The following is an 18,384-nucleotide window of genomic DNA, read 5'->3' as shown; positions in this document are numbered from 1 at the left end:
TCTAGCATCCTGTGCTTTCTAGCATCCTTGGCGCTTGCACCAAGGCCTGTTCTCTAGTGTTTCAGTGTGTGTTACCAGTTGTAAATACACTAATATTTTGAGAATGCCAATAACCATGTCAGAATAAACTTTAAAATATAAAAATAGTTTCCATCAATGAGGCTGAGTTCAAGAGGAGAAAAATGCAAATACAATGTGGAAATACATGAGTGCAATAACTAGAAATATGAAACATCTTAACCAGAACTACTCTACATTGATCAGCATTCATCAAATAAGAATTCAAATTTACCCTTTGAGCTGTCAAAAATAAAACACCTCTATCCAGCCACGTATGTATGGCACAAACTCATATAATTTTATTCAAAATCGTTCAAGTAAAAAGGTGTTCAAGGCCCATTCAGTGTATTTTAACCTGGGGAATCTGACTCTTGCCTTAATTATTCTTATAGGGCCTATATGTTATCGTGCTTTGGCCTTTTAACGTGCAAAATTTGTGGAATTAAACTCCACAGATTTTGCGTATAAAATGCAAAACCACAGTAGCTGCTCAAAATAAGCTGGAACTTGTTTGAGAACCATCTCACTGCGACCTTCAGTACCCTCAAGTAACTTTTCTGAAAGGTTTTTTAAAGTCCCAGCTTTTACATCTAATTTCCTCTTGTGCTTAAACAACATTGTGCCCTTGACGTTGCAGGGCTCAAGTGGACGTAGACTTGGTCCTCCGCCTGGCATAGCTGAAACACCCCTTCCATCCACAACTGTTAAAGCAGTCTTCTGTTGCTAGCCAAGGCTGAAAGGAGTTGTAGCCCAAAATGTCTGGAGGGCACCAGGTTGCCGTAGCCCGGCTAAAAGTATTGTCATACAAGTGGGTGGCTTTGAAAGGATGGCAGCTGACATGGGACATAGAAAGCTGCCTTTTCTTGGTCTGTCTAGCCCAAGTCTTGTCTGCTCTGACTAGCATTAGCTTTCCAGGATAATTCTATGAGTCTTAAATCTTTGCCTGGCCTGTTGCCTGAGATCCTTTTCAGTGGTCATGGCAGGGATAGAAACTGGGGCCTTGTCCATTCCAAGCATGTGCTGAGCTGCAACCCGTCCACATTCCCCCTTTGGGTGGAAATAGCTTATTTTAACTAGCAAGACGACTTTGGTGATATGTCTGAGACAGAGAGAGAAGATACAAAATGGAGACACTCCTCCTGCATGCCAAAGTCGTGTACCGTCTCAAGCCTGCTTGCACAGCTGGTTCATTCAGCCACGAGGTGCCCCTTGCCTCTGCCCTGCTCCTACCCATCGCCCTTGCATTGGCAGCTCTTGAGCTAGCTTTGTCCCGGTGGAGCTGCACAGCAGGTGTAGTTTTGCTTGCTCTCCTGTTTCCAGTTCAACACATCTATTCTTTCATTTCAGTTGGTTCGCATTGCAAAGGTTCTGGGTACAGATGAATTATATGGTTATCTGAAGAAGTACCACATAGAACTGGACCCCCACTTCAATGATATCTTGGGACAGTAAGTTTACTGTGACGTGTTTGTTTCCTGGTGGTGCCCATGGTGGGGACGCCAAACATGATGTATGGGGCCTTTTCTTCTTCCCTACTGGAAATGGATTTTTCAACCCATGGGATTTTTTGTATTTTGGTAACTTGTTTAAAAAAAGAAAAGGGGGGAACCCTCACAAAACAGATTTAAAATGCACCCTGCAGGTACATTAACTTGATTGGGTTGCTGATAATGGGAAGTGAAAGCCACTGAGGGGCCAAAATGTCCCTGTGTCAAATATATGAGATGCAATGCAGCTTCTTTCTGAGTTCCTCCATTGGATCTCTTCATTTGGAAGTCTTCAGGCTTCTCTACTTTGCTTACAGGCATTCACGGAAACGTTGGGAGAACTTTATCCATAGTGAAAACAGACACCTGGTCAGTCCCGAAGTCTTGGATCTTCTGGACAAACTCCTACGATATGACCATCAACAGAGGTTGACAGCCAAAGAAGCTATGGAGCACCCCTATTTCTGTGAGTATTTGGGTGGAGCAGGAGAACTGTTCAGTTAGGCACTTGTTTATATAAAATCTGTTCGCCATTGCAAAAATGTTTGATTACATGAGCAAGGGGGAGTAATTCTAGAAAACCTTGCATATAATATTCTGCAGAAGTAGGAGAATTTTCTTGGAATTTAAGGAGGTAGCCTCAGTTTTGGAAAATAGAAAATATTTTAAAAGGACTCAGTGTAACTGCATTCTGAAATGTTTGTACCTCTCAAAATGAAAAAGTTCTGGGATTTCAAGTCATGCTGGGCCCTGGTAACTGCTCCCCCTTTTCTCCTACAGATCCAGTTGTGAAGGAGCAGGCCCAGCCCAGCTCCGACAGCCCTGTGCTCTCCAGTGGCCTCACAGCAGCACGATGAAGTTTGGGGGAACGACGGGTAATTCCAGAGGTTTACAAATACAAACACACCCTTCAGTCACCTAGGGAAGGGATGAACCAAACCCCTGTATGCTCTGCAGCAAGCCTCGTCTTGAAGGGGGTTAGGGCTTAGCCTCCCTCTCTCTCCAGCACTTACGGCTACCCAAACTTTCTCTCTGTGTTACTGATCCAAACAGTTGTGCGAGATTTACTTGGATAAGCGGCTGTACCCCCACGGTCTGCACGACTGGCTCTGGGTTGATTCTGCAGTTTCGTACTCTACCTTTCCCAGCCTACCATTTTCTCTGTTCTTCCGTTGGGCAACATTTCAGTTTCTCCCCTCCCACACACACTGGAATGTAGCATATGCACCCCATAGAGGCAAGCTCCTGTGGGGTCAGATTCTACTTAAGTCATAAGCAAATTAAAGCCTGTAAGTGGTGGGTTTCACCTCTACTCTCTCCAGGTCTCACCCTGGCCCTCATTTTCCTGTTTTTAAACCAGCAAGTCTTGGAAATGGTTTTGAGTCGGTCAAAAGTACATTCAAAGCAGGTAGCCATTGGGGAGAATCCTACTTCCTCCCTCTTCCATTCCCTCTGGGGAAGTGCCTGCCTTAGCTGGAGGAAAGGTCATTCTTTGAGACAGAAGGAGAGCTTCCTCTGGCGAGGCATGTTATTATCGCTAGAAAAGCCAACCTGGTCATTCCCATCACTGTGCAAAATTCAGAATTGTGTTGATTACAGCTGCTTTGACTATGTGAAAGAGGCAAAGAGGAAGTGTTTGGGCAAGGAGACCAGTGGGGAATTTTGGAAGCCAGACACGGAGGGGCTGTTCAGAATTGGTGTGCAACAATCTGCCAAGGGTTCAGATCCCTATAAGCATTTTTACATGCCCAGCCCAGTGTTGGAATTGTTGGGGTAGAATCCTCTGCTTTGGGGGAATGGTGTGTAAGATGCTCCTTTTGTTTTTCCATTGGGTCTCGTCATGAGCCCCATAGTTCAACCCCACCTTTTGGGGGGATTATATTGTGTGATTCTGGTGACTTCATATACCTAAATCCACACACACACAAAAATTGTCGCCATGCCGAGATACAGATTTTTTTTCTTTCTGTTACATTGTCAAATATTTAATTTTAAGTAAGAAGGTTAGATTGTTTCTATTTGAAGCATCTGTTTACATTCCACATCCCCATAACGACATGTTAGCATTGATATCAGGTCAGATCCATTTGTACAATTCACTGGAACCAATAAATCTCTCTGTGTACAAACTTGTGTTGTCCTCCGTCTAGTCTCTGGGAATTCCTTGGAAGGAAAGATCTGATTTGGGGGTTGAGGTACAATTTTGGGGGGGAATAGGAGGAAAGCCCTCTTGTTAATCTCTATCCTTAAAGCTTGGTAGCTTGAGTAGAGCCTTGGATGTGGAAGACCTGTGTTCAGGTCCCAACTCACTGGCTGGCTTTGAGTGCAGGGTTTGCTCTCTGCTTTGCATCCAAGTTTTGATGTCCCTCTTGGACCTTTTATTTCTGATCACTTTGTTGACCACTTTCAGAGGACGTTTATGCCGAGCAGAATCTTAAGATGATGGACTCTTCCTTGTGACCTCTAATCACTCTTCCCCTAACCATTGCTCACTTCTGTTTCACCCATACATCTTTTCTCACCTCGCTGTCCTTTCAGGAAAAAATAGTTTTGTTGCAATTAGTTCTTTTTTAGAACATTGAATAGCGAGCTCGGGCTAAATATCAAGAAGTAAGTGCATGGATTTTTAAAAATATATATATATTCAGAACAGAGCACTTTTTCTTCAATGCAAAATGTTTAAGAAAGCAGGTCAGCATCTCCGCCTTCTATTATCTTAATTTGAATTTGTCTACGTGGTTTTCATGGCCCCCAATTTACTATTGTTTTACTTTTAAGAAAAGCCATTGTTCAAAATGCACACAAGATGTAAGATATTCTTGTATAATTAAATGTTAGATTGAATATAGAATTTGGCGGTGGGGAGGCATACTGCCAATCCTTGTAGCTATGTTTAGCTGAGTTCTGTCAAAGTACCATCAAAACTTACTGAAAGATAGAATCATTTTTATTGAAGTACCTGATGCGTCTTCTCAGTTCTTTGATCCAAAGGCTTCAAACATGAATATAAAATGTCCTCTGCTTTTGACAAATGGGGGTAAGGATCCACCCCACTGCCCCTTGGAGACTGTGATGGAGTCTTTTTGCACAATGTGGTGGTACTATAGCAGCAGCAGCAGCAGCAGCAGCAGCAGCAGCAATAATAATAATAATAATAATAATAATAATAATAATAATAATGATGTAGCACTTTCATACGTACGTGAAGCTTTTTAAATATTAACTTGTAACCCTAAACAACAACTTTGTAAGGTAGGTTATTATTATTATTATTATCATCCTCATATTGCAGGGTTAAGGCTGAGGAAGAGTAGCCTCCCTAAGGCCACTGTTGGAGGTGAGATTTGAATTGGGGTTGCCTGATTTTGTAGCAGAATCTCTTAGCTGCTTGGCAGCCTCCCGGACACTGGCATGGGAACTGATGGCCCAGAACGAGCATGTTAGGGAGTGATGTGCTTGGCAAGCATTTCTCATTACAAACCAGGTCTGTGGCATTTCTTAATGTTGTGAGTTCAGGCATGCATATCCCAGGAGTGGTGTGGCCACAAGGACCTTTGCTTCCGATTATTGAGCTTTGCGTGCATGCTTGTTACTCCTCCTGCGGCAGCCAGCCATTTTTGGACAAGCGTGCCACTTGAGTGCTCTTATCGTATGTACTTCCCTTAGTCTGCTGAGCCAGGGAACAAGAATAAGCATAAGTAGAATTCTGCTGGATAAGGTCAGTGGCCCTTCCTGTTCTCACAGTGGTCAACCAGATGCCTATGGGAAGCCTGCAAGCAGGGAATGAGTACAACAGTACTCTTCCCTCCTGCAGTTCCTAGCAACTGGCATTCTGCAACCAGTTGCATAACATAGGAATGTAGGAAACTACCTTATACAGAACAACTGTCCATCTTGCTTGGTGTTGTCTATTATAAGTGGAGGCAGATGCATTAGGGTGAATGGGCACTGCTTTAGCAACCTCAATCTGCCATGGTCATTGGCTCTGGCTCCACTTATTATTGCTGGTCTCCCTGCCTTTCACCCTAACTGTCCCAATGCGCATCAGCCACCACAGTGGCTCTCCAGGGTTCACATATGAAGTCTTCGCCAGAGCTACGTGTAGGTGCTGGGTATTGAACATGGGGCCTTGGGCCTGCAAAGCAGATTCTCTACCACCAAGCTACCACCCCTCCCCTAAAAGAGCTGCATTTGTATAGCTACTCTTCTGCATATTTTTGGTTTTGCTGGGTCATGAGGTGGGGCAGGAGCTCTCCCGGGTTAGAGTTCCAAGCAACTGAATGCTGTGTCTTTCATATCTGCTTGGCTTTGGCAGAATCTGAGCATATAAAGCCCTGTCTTCAGCCTGTGGCTGGAGGATGTAACAAGTGGGAATGGAAAATCCAGCCGAAGGAGAGATGCATTGAGGCATGCTCTGTGCTGGGGGAAAGGATTTATGTGAAAGAGAAGTCTTCATCGCTTCATAGCCTTCTGTCCCGAATACGTGGACTAATCTTCAGAAACAAAGATGGTGGAGGTGCTTTCTATCATGGATGCAGTGGTGGAATGCTAATCTGAACATTTATTTTCCTCTGACATTTTCGTTTCTTTTGCTTGCTGTTCCTCAAGGGCGTGGGGTGGGGTTGTTAGTGGTTTATTTTGTTCTTGCTCTATTATGTGTTTTGTATGTTTATCTTGTATTTTTATGCTGTGAACTGCCCAGAGATCTACAGATGAAGGGTGGTATACAAATTTAATAAGTAATAGTAAAAGTCATCTCATATTCAGGCTCATGACTATACAGTGTCAGTGCCTTGGCACAGTTCTTGGAGAGGCATAGTTGCTTCTCAGATTGGGAGCTCATGTCAAGGCGGGTTGGCTCCACAGTGTTGAAGCCTGCCGTTGGAATGCAGCGGTGTTTGACCCAACAGGCCTTTGGCCATAAATGTAAACAGTTGCCTCTGGCTCTTGTTCCTTGTGCTAACCATTCTGGCTACGCAGTGCCTCCAAGCTCCAGCTTTGCGTTTGATGCTTGCTTCCCGTCTCTTCCCTAGGTCTGTCTGGTGCTGTTCTCCCAATTTTCCATAAGCAGAACAAGAACCAAATCAAACGTTTTAATCTGCTTGTGTACAGAGATGGTGGTGTGCAGCTTCCAGATGTCGTCATCCGAGTGGCAGGTTACGGGAGCAAGGACTGCGGCAGTGGCAGCAGCTGATGGGATCGAACAGCATATAAAAACACAAACCTTAACTTCTGTCTTTGACTTCCTGTTGACCTCTTCCTGACCAAGAAAGCATGGGAAATGTGAAGGGTATGCGAAACCGCTGTTGGCTCAGGTGACTTCCCTGAACCCAGCCCAGTGTATGGTGTTCTGACCACCTGGCTCCTGTTTTGTGGGCTGGGGGAGGAGGGTGGGCCTGTGGCATGATGGACAGTTCTATATTAAGATAATTATATATTATTGAATAAAAGTTTTAAAAGTAAATGTATGGAGAGTCGTACAGATGGAAGAAGGCATGCAGTGAAGCCTCTGCTTTGGAAGAGGACATATACCATATGGGGTGGTGGCTGGAGGAATGTGTCCTTGTATAGGTCCACAGGACCTGCCACTAGACAGACACAGTTTTTATTACGTAAAACTTGAGAAAGAGCAATGAAGTTTCCTATGAATTCCTCCCATGCGATAATCATTTAGAGTCAAGGCCCCCTCTCCCTAGAATTCCTCCCTGGTCTCTTCCCCAACCCCTAATGCATGGGTAGGCAAACTAAGGCCCAGGGGCCGGATCCGGCCCAATTGCCTTCTCAATCCAGCCCATAGATGGTCCGGGAATCAGTGTGTTTTTACATGAGTAGAATGTTTCCTTATATTTAAAAATGCATCTCTGGGTTATTTGTGGGGCCTGCCTGGTGTTTTTACATGAGTAGAATGTGTGCTTTTATTTAAAATGCATCTCTGGGTTATTTGTGGGGCATAGGAATTTGTTCATTCCCCCCCCCACAAAAAATATAGCCCAGCCCCCAACAAGTCTGATGGACAGTGGACCAGCCCCCTGCTGAAAAAGTTTGCCGACCCCTGCAACAAACCAATCAATATGTAAAATGATTCACGGGATTCAGATATTCTCATGGTTGATTTCCAAAGCAGGTGGTCAAAAAATAAGGGAAAGAAGAAAGAGGGAGAGATGTCCTCCTGCTCATAGTCACTATCCCTGAAAATCAGAAACTGCTTCACAAGTTTGCTCCTGAGTGTCTTGGCATCAATCACTCTTTTTTTTTTAATGTAGCCTCTTTCCTTTGCTTCCCTTGACATCTTATGGCTGATCTATGCATGATGCCTGGCAATCCATGGCTGACCTGTTTGGGGAGTTTGTGCAGATTAAAGTGGAAAGGACCCCCAAAGAGCTGTACATTGCATGCAGCGGTGATGGTGGTGCTGCTGCTGCTGTGCAAGAGGCTGCTTTCCTTCCCTGGGTGGGTTGGTTGGAAGAATATAGGGCACCTAGAAAGCAGGGAAGCAGTCCTTGATCACAAAAAGGGAAGAGCAGAACGCTCCCTCTGCCAGTGCCACATGCTGGACACTTTCACTATTCCCATTTCTCTGTTTCCCCACAACAAGCATACACATAAGATCAGCCATGATCAGTCTCCCGGAGTATGTAATTTGCCTCTCACAAATTAATGTCTGAGCATTCAGGAACTAGCAACAAAGAATGCCAAGCAAGCAGCCTAGAGGGTAAAGCAGTGCCTGGACCATAGGACAGAGAACAGTTTTGGAGGGCTGCTTCCCCTGGTTGTGAATGGTTGGAATAGCCTTATTGTGAAGGAGCTCTTCTTGCTCAGTACTAGAACTCAACCCGATACTGGAATACTAAGTTGCTTCTGAGGTCTGGAACATATGCTGCAGTGCCTTGTTTTTAACTTGAAGGCAATTATTTAAATGAGGGTGGGGGGAGATCCAACTGGATACTGTTTCCCCCCAGTAAAGAGTGCATTACTGCCTCCTTTAACACAGATAGCATTTCACCCTCTCTGTTGTCCAGACACTCCTGTTAATGGATGTGCTTGTGTGTCTATCCACACAAATAAATTAAATATTGTACAGTGGTACCTCGGGTTAAGAACTTAATTCGTTCCAGAGGTCTGTTCTTAACCTGAAACTGTTCTTAACCTGAAGCACCACCTTAGCTAATGGGGCCACCGCACCCCCGGAGCACGATTTCTGTTCTCATCCTGAACCAAAGTTCTTAACCCAAGATACTGTTTCTGGGTTAGCGGAGTCTGTAACCTGAAGTGTATGTAACCTGAAGCGTATGTAATCCAAGGTACCACTGTACTTGTGTTCACTGAGATACAACTTTTGTGATCCTTATTGTGGTGACCCTGTGGTTTTTGCTGTATGTCACTACAAATTTAAAAATGCTTGGCAAGAGCTACAAATGTCACTATAACTAAAATCAGGTAGGTAGCCATGTTGGTCTGACACAGTCGAAATACATAAAAAAATAAAAAATTGTCCAGTAGCACCTTAGAGACCAGCTAAGTTTGTTCTTGGTATAAGCTTCGGTGTGCATGCACACTTCTTCAGATACACTGAACTAAAATGTTTGTTTACACATAACAGTGGACGGTAAGTAAAATAGCTTTATGGCTTGAAATGTCAGTACAGAAACAACAACACCATATGGTTATTTTATTTTTTAAATTAAATTTCTATACTGCCCTTCATTTGAAGATGACAGCAGTTTATGCTGATTTGTGTGGGAAGTTCCTTAAAGATAGAGTAAGCCTACAAGCTTCTTTTGACTGGTGCAGGTCAGAACATGGCAGCTGATAAGGTGCCCTCAGCCAAACTCCAATTGCCGCCCTGGGTTCTAACATTTCTAAAAACATATCTCTGTTTCAGTCCTTGCGTAGCAGTCCTAATCAAGGTTTAAGCACACGTATCTGAGAACCTTGCCACTTGCTTGCTGATGCTGCCCTCTTTTGCATGGGTCATGGCTGTTTTCTGTGCAATCTGGAAACAAGTGGATGTACAACAAAAAGTGGGCCAGTGTGAACTATTACTGTTTGGGATTCTCAATATTCCATTCTACCGTTCCCCACCCCAATTTATGTTCCTCCCTCACATTCTACAATAACTGTTTTCATTCTATCCTCATTGGACAGTTTTGCGGTGTCTCCCCCCTCCCAGCTTTCTTTTTTTATGTATTAAAAAACACTCCATGTTCTAAATTCCATACTAAATGATTGTAATGCACTCTATGTGAGGCTCCCTTGAAGACTACTCAGAAACTTCAACTGGTCCAAACATATTATTGGTTGGGGTTGCTTTTAGAACTCAACCCCTATTCTAAAACAGCTACATTAGCTGCCAATTCGTTTCCTGTCTTAATTCAAGGTTCTCATGTTAGCATTCAAAGCCCTAAATAACTCAGGCCCAAATAGCAAAAAGGCCACCCTGTTCTCTAGAGACCATCTCGGGTGCTAAGGTGGGCAGAAGGGCCCCTCTTCATAGTTCCACTCCTGAGGAAGTCCAGGGGTGGCAGCAGCCCAATAGAAGACATTCTCTGTGGTGTCCCCTAAGTTGTAGAATTCCCTCCACACAGATCTGCATCTGACACCTTCACTATACAGCTTTTAGGGAATGCTGAAAACACACATCTTTAACCTGGCCTATGACACAAGGTGGAGGGACACGGGTGGCGCTGTGGGTTAAACCACAGAGCCTAGGACTTGCTGATCAGAAGGTCGGCGGTTCGAATCCCTGCGACGGGGTGAGCTCCCGTTGCTCAGTCCCAGCTCCTGCCAACCTAGCAGTTCGAAAGCACGTCAAAGTGCAAGTAGATAAATAGGTACCGCTCTGGCAGGAAGGTAAACGGCATTTCCGTGTACTGCTCTGGTTCACCAGAAGCGGCTTAGTCATGCTGGCCACATGACCAGTTCCCTCGGCCAATAAAGTGAGATGAGCGCCACAACCCCAGAGTCGGCCACGACTGGACCTAATGGTCAGGGGTCCCTATGACATTACCTATGACACAAGGTTGATGCGCATTTTCAGAACCCACCCTATTCTGGTGACTGTAATCTGTTTCAACTGTTTTAAATCCTGAATTTCAAATTGCTTTACCCCGCCCTGGGACCTGTTGGTGAAAGGCAGGTAACAAATTAGTGATAACCATAATAATAGAAGCTCTCTTCAAGTGTTGTTCTCCAGAAACTGGTACTAGAGGCTGTGATCCTGTAGGTGATAAATGGCTATTGTGACTAGTGGTCACTGATGGTCTGCTCCTTCTGCATGCATTTTCTAATTTCCTTTTCAAGCTATCTAAGCGAGTGATCACAATTTAAAGGCAAATTCATGGAGGAGGCTGCTGGCCCATGGTGGCTTCCTATGACCTCCAGGTTACAGAGGTGGTAGCATCCTGGTATCAACAGCTGAGGGTCATGAATGGGAACAAATAGGGAGGGCAGCTTTGAACTGCTTAATAGTTTAAAATAAGCAAATCATATTTTGTAGGAAGAGTGCAGCTCTGTATGCCTACAGAGAAGTATGCCCCACTGAGTTCAACGAGGGGATTATTGAAGGTAGCGGGGTTGCTGCACAAGCTGCGCCATGCAACGAATTTCTCTGAGGTGGTTTTGGAGGTCAGCTCTCAAGGGAAGTGAGTTGGAAGTTGGAGGAAGGCAAACAAGCAAAAGAGACAAGGGAGTTTCAGACCTACACTAGAAACTACTGAATGGTCCTCTCTTCACTTTTCCGATCTACGGAGTAAGCGGACGCGGTGAGGTAGTTCCCTCGTCCCGCCCCGTTGCCCAGGCAACGCGCACGAGCTGCGCGACAACACACGGCGCCTAGAGAGCGAGAAAGAGGAAAGTAGTCCCGTCCGGAAAGTAGTCCGTCCCTTAACGACGGGGGGCGTGGCTTCGGCGTGATGTCCGGTTGGCCCTTTGAGCCTCGCTTTAGCTGGCTGGCGGAACGCTCTTCCTGTCGCGCGGGGACGAAGTGCACAGTGAGAGGGAGCTTGTGTCCTTCCGCATAGGAATCACTGAGAAGAGCGAGAGACGCGCGCGCGGCGGCGGCTGAGGCGGGAGCCCAACGCCCTCTCACCCGCCCGACGGAACGAGCCCTCCCTACCCGCGACGCGGAGGCGGCGGCGGGATGTTCAAGAACACGTTCCAGAGCGGCTTCCTATCCGTGCTCTACAGCATCGGGAGCAAACCGCTGCAGATCTGGGACAAGAAGGTGGCGAAGGGAGCTGGTCCTGGCCTGCCTGGCCTGGGGGGCGTTTCTGCGAGAGGGTTTCTAGACCTCATGGCTGCCAGGGGGTTGGCCTTCAAGGGTTGGCCTTCCAGAGCTCTCATCAGGGCTTGTGGCGCCGCCAGGGAGAACCCCGGAGCCAGCCAGCCTCGCTTCCTCCCTCAGGCTTCGCATGCTCGAAGGAAGCCCGAGCCAGGTCTGGGGAACCTCCGGACTCTTTTGGACTACAACTCCCGTCGGCCCCAGCGTCGTATTACTGTGTTTTGTTGGGGCTGATGAGAGAACAATCTGGAGGGCACCTGTTAGGGGAGGGATCCTCTTAGGGGTTCCCTCCTCGTCTATTGCCCCATTTCTTTGGAAGCCCCTCCACTGTCCCTTTGGGCCCCGACATCTTAGGGTGGTCTAGCAGTGCTTCATGCTTGGTGGTCGCATTTCCAATTGACCGGAAGCAGAAAGCCTCATTTTCCCTTCCTACTAAGGCTGAAAAGAGCCCTGTTGGATCAGACCAAATAGCTTTGCAGCCTGTTTCCCTCAGTGGCTAAGCAGATTACTCTCTAGGCCATAACTTCCCCAATTAGGTGCCCTCCAAATGTTTTGGATGCCAGTTTCCGTCAGGCCTAGGCAATGTGGCCAGTGGTAATGGATGGTGGGAGTTGTACCACATAATGTAGTGATGGTCTCTGACTTGGGCAGCTTTAAAAAAGGATTAAGCTGAATTCATGGCAAATTAGTCTAGCAATGACTAATAGCTGCAGTGGTTGTATACTTTCTCCACTATAATACCAGTTGCTAGGAACTGCAAGTGAACAGAGTTCTGTTGTTTTTATGTCCTGCTTGCGGGCTTTCCATGGGAATATGGTTGGCCATTGTGAGAACAGGATGAAGCCTGCACTTCTAATTCAGAAGTATGTCTTCCTGGTAGGGCTTTCAGATGCTATTTGAAGCAAGAAAGTCACTCTGCTTAATTGAGTGATGTCTTATTTCATTCTCACCTTCTAGGTGCGGAATGGCCACATCAAAAGAATTACAGATAATGATATTCAGTCATTGGTGTTGGAGATTGAAGGGACCAATGTCAGGTAAAGAGGAACCACTGTCTATGCTTTCCTAATGTCCCATTGAGAATTAGACGTTGAAAAGCATTGTGGGATTGATTCCCAGCTCCAGTTTCCTCACAGAGATTTCTCCATCAAAACCACGCCAGCGTATAGTAACTATGGAAACAGCTCATTGCTCCCATCCTTGGTAACGACGAGTCTGGGATTGGAGGAGCCCATTGTGGCAATTTATCTGTTGTTATGCTTTGAATGGGCTCAGGCCAGAAAGGATTAGTCTCCCATGTGGCAGGATCTTTCCCTACAGCTGCTGGGATGGAGAACCTTTCTCAGCCTGAGAGCTGTGTTCCATGGTGGGTAAACTTCCAGGGAATGCTAGAGGTAAACCTGGGCATACCAACAGAGTTGACTCTTAGTAGAGCCGGATACCTTCCAACCATGCAAAAGTTAAGAGTTTCTACACAAGCTTTTCTCAATTTTCAATTGAGGCATGGAAGAGGTATTGTCGCAGATCATATAATGCATAGGATGCATTCCTGACAGGCAAAGGCTCTTGAGGGTGCAGAGCAGGGTCAGTGAGGGTTTGTGGCCTGGAGAGAGTCCCAAGGGTTGGATGAGAAGGTTAGAGGGCCACATTTGGTCCCTGGGGCTGAGTTTCCCCAATCCTGTTCCATAGGGAGGCAGAAATATTAGTATATAAGCTTTTACAGAATCCTGAAATTCTTGTAGAACTATTTCAAACAAATGGGTTCTTCTGATGTGGATCCTGCACCTGAATTTTGAAGCCCTGGGAGATGAGATGCTCTCAGAAGGCCTGCTTCTCCTGCAAGTCGTGCAGTCTTGCTCATTCTGTTTCTCTCCCCCACAGTACCACATACATCACGTGTCCTGCTGACCCAAAGAAGACGCTGGGGATCAAATTACCCTTTCTGGTGATGATAATCAAGAACCTGAAGAAATACTTCACCTTTGAAGTACAGGTTAGTTCATGGAGCTAACACAGCAGGTCCAGAACATGACAGCATTAGTGGATAAAGTCATTGATCTTCCCATCTAAAGTCATGAGATGGTTGTTCCTATTGTATAAAAGGTGACTTGCTTAGAGCTACTCAGTCTCTGAGATCCATCTGTTACTCCAACCCTCAGTTCAGCCTTACTGGCAGAGTTCCTCTCCAAGCACTTCAGTCAGGTCCTTGCCTAGCCTGACACTGCTTATTCTGCAGGCCCCTCCCTCCAAGGGAGCTGAAGGCAGACTGCCTAGTATTCTTGTCAGTAAGGTTAGGGGACTGCAGGCTTGACATCTGCAGCGCCCCCCTTTCCAACAGTGGTGTGTCTTTCTGTGTTAGGTGTTAGATGATAAAAATGTGCGCCGACGGTTCCGTGCCAGCAATTACCAGAGCACCACCCGTGTCAAGCCTTTCATCTGCACCATGCCTATGCGCCTGGATGATGGCTGGAACCAGATCCAATTCAACCTCTCTGACTTCACTCGACGAGCATATGGTACCAACTACATTGAAACCCTGAGAGTCCAGGTAAGGAGCTGTGCGTTCTGACAGCTGTGACACTTGCATTTCAGTTGCTGATTTGGGTGGTTGCCCTTGTGAAGAAAGAGCCATTGTGGGTTCCTGCTTCAGTCTCTCCATAGCTAGCGGTGGCAACTGCTGGGGTCTTCAGTTAACATGGGGGAGATCAGCATTCAGAGTTAACATTGGAAATTCTAGGCCCACAAGTGTCAATCAGCAGATTTGACTGTTTTCTTTTATCCCTGGGCCTGATCTCTCTTTAGAGGTTGTTCTGAAACACATGCATTGTATATATGTATGTTAGTATTTATATATAACAAATTTTACCAGTCATGAAACCCAAATCTGAGACTGTACCAGAATGACTTCCTAGCTGATTCTGTTTATAGCGAAATGGAATAGCATCCATTTTGTGGTGGGGGGGGGGCTGGTAGATGTCAGGCTGCTTTGAAATGTCTGCTGCTGAAACACCCTTCTTGGACATGCTTGACTTTTCAGATCCACGCAAATTGTCGCATCCGCAGAATTTATTTCTCTGACAGACTCTACTCTGAGGATGAGCTTCCTGCTGAGTTCAAGCTTTATATCCCAGTCCAGAACAAGGCCAAGGTGAGCAGCTGCTGGAGGATTGGGGGGAGCAGGAGTTTGCATTTTAAAAAGCGCTTGTTAAGCTAGTTGTGGGAGCAGAGATGGCTGGAGTGGAGCACTGGATTTGGAGGGCAAGAATGCATCCTTATCTTCCACCCTCCTCAAGCCAAGTCTGACAGGTTGGCTGCTGACTCATCAAATGACCCACTTTTGCCCACACAATTTGAAATCAAATAGCATAGGCAAAGGCACAGCCTGTAAAGTGCCAACTTTCAGCTAACCTTGTGAAGTCAATGTGCATAAAAAGCCCCAACAACCAGATGATCGCCTGAGTTGCGAAGCCATGGGGGCACAGTTCTTTGCATGCAGCTTTGCAGCTGCTGCCAATTCTTCTGATTGGTGCTACATTTTTACCTGCCCCTCCCCTGAAGTCCTATCTCTGTAGGAAACATGGACATGACTTGGTCAAAATGGCCTCATGGACCAAACGGGTGTCTGGGGGCCTAACTAGGCCCCCGGGCTGGAGGTTCCCCACAGCTGCTGGAAGTGAGGGCAACTGATGCCAAGAAGAAATCAGCTAAAAGAGCCTAATGCATGGACTGCATGGAAACTTAGAGATGGCCGCTTGCAGCATAATCTAGTGTTTTATTTAGTAAGCATCTTACACCACTCCTTAGCTGTCAGGTTCACAGAGCCACTGATACACATTCAAACAACATATGCTGCAATACAGCATCACAACAAAGTGGAGCAGATAAATGTCCCAATGTTAAAACCTATAAATTAGTTGATCGTAAAAGGTCTGCACCTGGTGCCTAAAGGTGAGTCTCTCTAAGGAGTGAGTTGTAAAGAAGGAATGCTATGAAAGTTGAGCCTTGGGAAATTGGATTTCAGGTGTCAGTTCAGCTGTGTTCTAGCAGGGGGCCTTGGACAAATCTCTTGTCTCATGCACATGCACACACTAGCAGAGAGCCTGCTGGTGAGGGATATTGCTGCAATAAGAGAGATCTGAATATCCTTTGAATGAATGTGAACTTTTGAATAACTGTCTTTCTCTGCATCTTTCCCCCTGCAGCAATGATGTCACATTGGGAAACACACTGAGAGAGACACTGTGAAGAGAGGTGGAAGAGTTTGTTTTTTTTAATTAAAAACAAAATTTAATGTTGATTTACATAGGGTAACTTTATTTAATAAAAGTTGGTATCTAAAATGCTGGGACACAGGACAACTAACCATGTCATTGTTTTGTGTGAGCGAGATGATGCACGATCAAGCTTGCACTTTAAAATCAACCCCAGACCAAACTTGAGTTATGGGGCTTGATCCTGAGTGCATGCAGACAACTCTGTTGGAGAGCAGTTTTGAGATCCTTGTGCTCCCCGCCCCCCTCGGATGCCAGTGGTTTTTCTTCTTTGCTGTTCATATCTTTTTTCATGTATGCTCCAAATACGTGTGGACTCCTCCCCTTCTGGAAGCTGCTATTAAATATTTGATTTTCTTTGTAAGGCTGTTCTTGGTTGCTGCATGCTGAGGGAGGCCTTATGCATCACAGGCTCCCTTGCAGGTGAATTGATTCCCTGGTATTGTGCCTGGCCTGCCTTGTCCCCTTCATTGTCAAGTGTCAATGTGTGTCTCCTGTTTGTGTGCCAAGGAGGGATGGTAGCCAAAGTTCTGAACTGTCAGATCTGATTTCTTGGGCATGAACCTCAGTAGAATCCCCTTCCTCTTTCCCGGTCATGTGGTGTGCAAATTCACAGTTCAGTGCACGCAGCTGATGAAGGGAACCGGGAGCATGTTTTGCCCCCTTGAAAAACAAAATTCTGCCTTGGTGCTTTTAATGACTTCTGTAAAGTGGGCAAGGGAATGGCTGCATCTGAAGCTTCTCTTGGAAAGGCGAGAGCGGAAAGCCTGAGCATAGGGAGATTTGACAAGGCTGGCTGCCTTTCCTTGCTGGTGGCATCAGCCCAAGGAAGGGGCTGGGAAATCTGGGCTAAGTGTCCTCTGGGGGGGTGGGGGCGCTTTCCAGAAGCCTCAGCCTTACAGATATTGTTACTAAACTTATTCCCCTTGCTTCACCAGGTCCCAGGGTGGGTTACAGCAATTGACAATTCAGTATTAAAGCAATTAATGCAAATTACAGTCACAATAATAGGTGGGTCCTCCAAACACACATCTCTGGCATCAAAACAGGTGTGTCTTCATAATTCCCTGAGACTAGAGTGAAGGTGCCAGGCTCATCTCTGTGGGGAGGGAATTCCATAATTTGTTGAACTCCCATCAGCCTCAGTAGGCATGGCCAATAATGAGGGAGGATGGGTGTTGCAGCTGTGGAACATCTGGAGGACAACAGGCTATCTACCCCTTCTCTAAGTAGGGTGGGGAGAGGTTCACGTTGCACCTAAGAAGTACCTCTTCTAGACCTTTGCCCTTTTTGAGTTTCAAACTTAAGCAGGGGAGGTGCTCCCATGAGTCTCCATCTGTCAAAATGCAAGTGTGGGCAGAGTTGCCACCCAGCTTGCCTCGTGATGCCCTTTATCTTCACTTCCTCCACTTAGCTTAAAATGAGTGACCTAAAATAACTGGCACTCTGAGCTGAAGGATTGTTGACAGTCTGTACTCAGTGAGCACAGGTAGTCTTGTTGGCTGGTCTTTCAGACCAAAAGCCAAGAGTGGGCAGGAGGCTAATACATTTGTTAGGATCAACCAAAACATCACAAATTGCTTTAGAGATGGCCAGAATGTTTCCATTCACAAACACACGTGAGGAAGTTGTGCAGCGGTTACTGTAAATCCTGCAACACTAAATTGTGTACCTGTCTGATGATGTGGCTGGACCAGAATAGATTAGCTTGAAGAACAGCAACAGAAGCCCCCTCCCTTGGTTTTGTCCTAAGGAGAGCACCATGACTGTAGCAGTGCCTACCAACAGGCCTCCAGCATGCATGTGGTGGTGGTGTTCCTTTTACTTCCAGCAGATGTTGCTGTTGTGTTTCTAAACTCTGTAAAGTACACTGGTTAATGGAGGAGCAGCCCTGAAAGGTCAGAATCATGGGCAGTTCTAGGGCCTTGCGTTGTAAGGCTTGCCTTCTGTCAGACCTTGGGGTGTTGAAGGTACATGGATGAAGAGGTTTCTGCATTGACTGCTTGACTAGTGGTGACCTATGGAGCTCTTGTGGCTAACATGGATTTCCTCTTTAAGGAACCCTAGCAAAAACTATGTCAATCCAGTAAAAAAAGGAGCAGCTCACAGCTCCTGCAGTTAGTAAAAAATAGCCCTTTTATGTCTCCGAGTGACTTATAGCACTAGGGTGGGGAGACTGGTAAGTACATAAACCTTGGTTAGCTGAGAATTTTAATGGTGTGGAAGTTGGGGGGAGGCATTGTGAGGGTCTTGTCCCCAGGTGAAGCAGCTGTGGACTTCCCTAGGT

The 18,384-nt window shown here is 46.0% G+C and overlaps 2 protein-coding genes across 4 annotated transcripts in view; both read left to right on the top strand.

Annotated features, from left to right (window-relative positions):
* The window catches only part of CSNK2A2 (casein kinase 2 alpha 2), a 29,564-nt gene extending 22,553 nt beyond the window's left edge, over nt 1-7,011 (top strand). For 2 of the 3 annotated variants that reach the window (XM_053399356.1, XM_053399358.1), the window contains 4 exons: nt 1,408-1,508; nt 1,865-2,013; nt 2,328-2,422; nt 6,581-7,011. In XM_053399356.1, coding sequence (XP_053255331.1) covers nt 1,408-1,508; nt 1,865-2,013; nt 2,328-2,404 — 327 coding nt within the window. In that variant the 3' untranslated portion in view covers nt 2,405-2,422; nt 6,581-7,011. Of the gene's footprint in view, nt 1-1,407; nt 1,509-1,864; nt 2,014-2,327; nt 3,467-6,580 lie in introns of those variants that run through there. The other variant, XM_053399357.1, reaches the window with a different exon arrangement.
* A 4,525-nt stretch (nt 7,012-11,536) lies between these two features.
* Nucleotides 11,537-16,461, top strand: CFAP20 (cilia and flagella associated protein 20). Its single transcript, XM_053399354.1, has 6 exons — nt 11,537-11,769; nt 12,784-12,863; nt 13,708-13,819; nt 14,186-14,374; nt 14,864-14,974; nt 16,029-16,461. Exons 1-6 carry the CDS (start codon nt 11,686-11,688, stop codon nt 16,032-16,034), a joined length of 582 nt encoding a protein of 193 aa, XP_053255329.1. The 5' UTR covers nt 11,537-11,685; the 3' UTR covers nt 16,035-16,461.
* The last annotated feature ends 1,923 nt before the right edge of the window (nt 16,462-18,384 follow it).

Source organism: Podarcis raffonei, chromosome 8 (genome assembly GCF_027172205.1).
Source record: "Podarcis raffonei isolate rPodRaf1 chromosome 8, rPodRaf1.pri, whole genome shotgun sequence".
NCBI lineage: Eukaryota > Metazoa > Chordata > Lepidosauria > Squamata > Lacertidae > Podarcis > Podarcis raffonei.
This window is presented reverse-complemented; position numbering and strand designations above follow the sequence as displayed.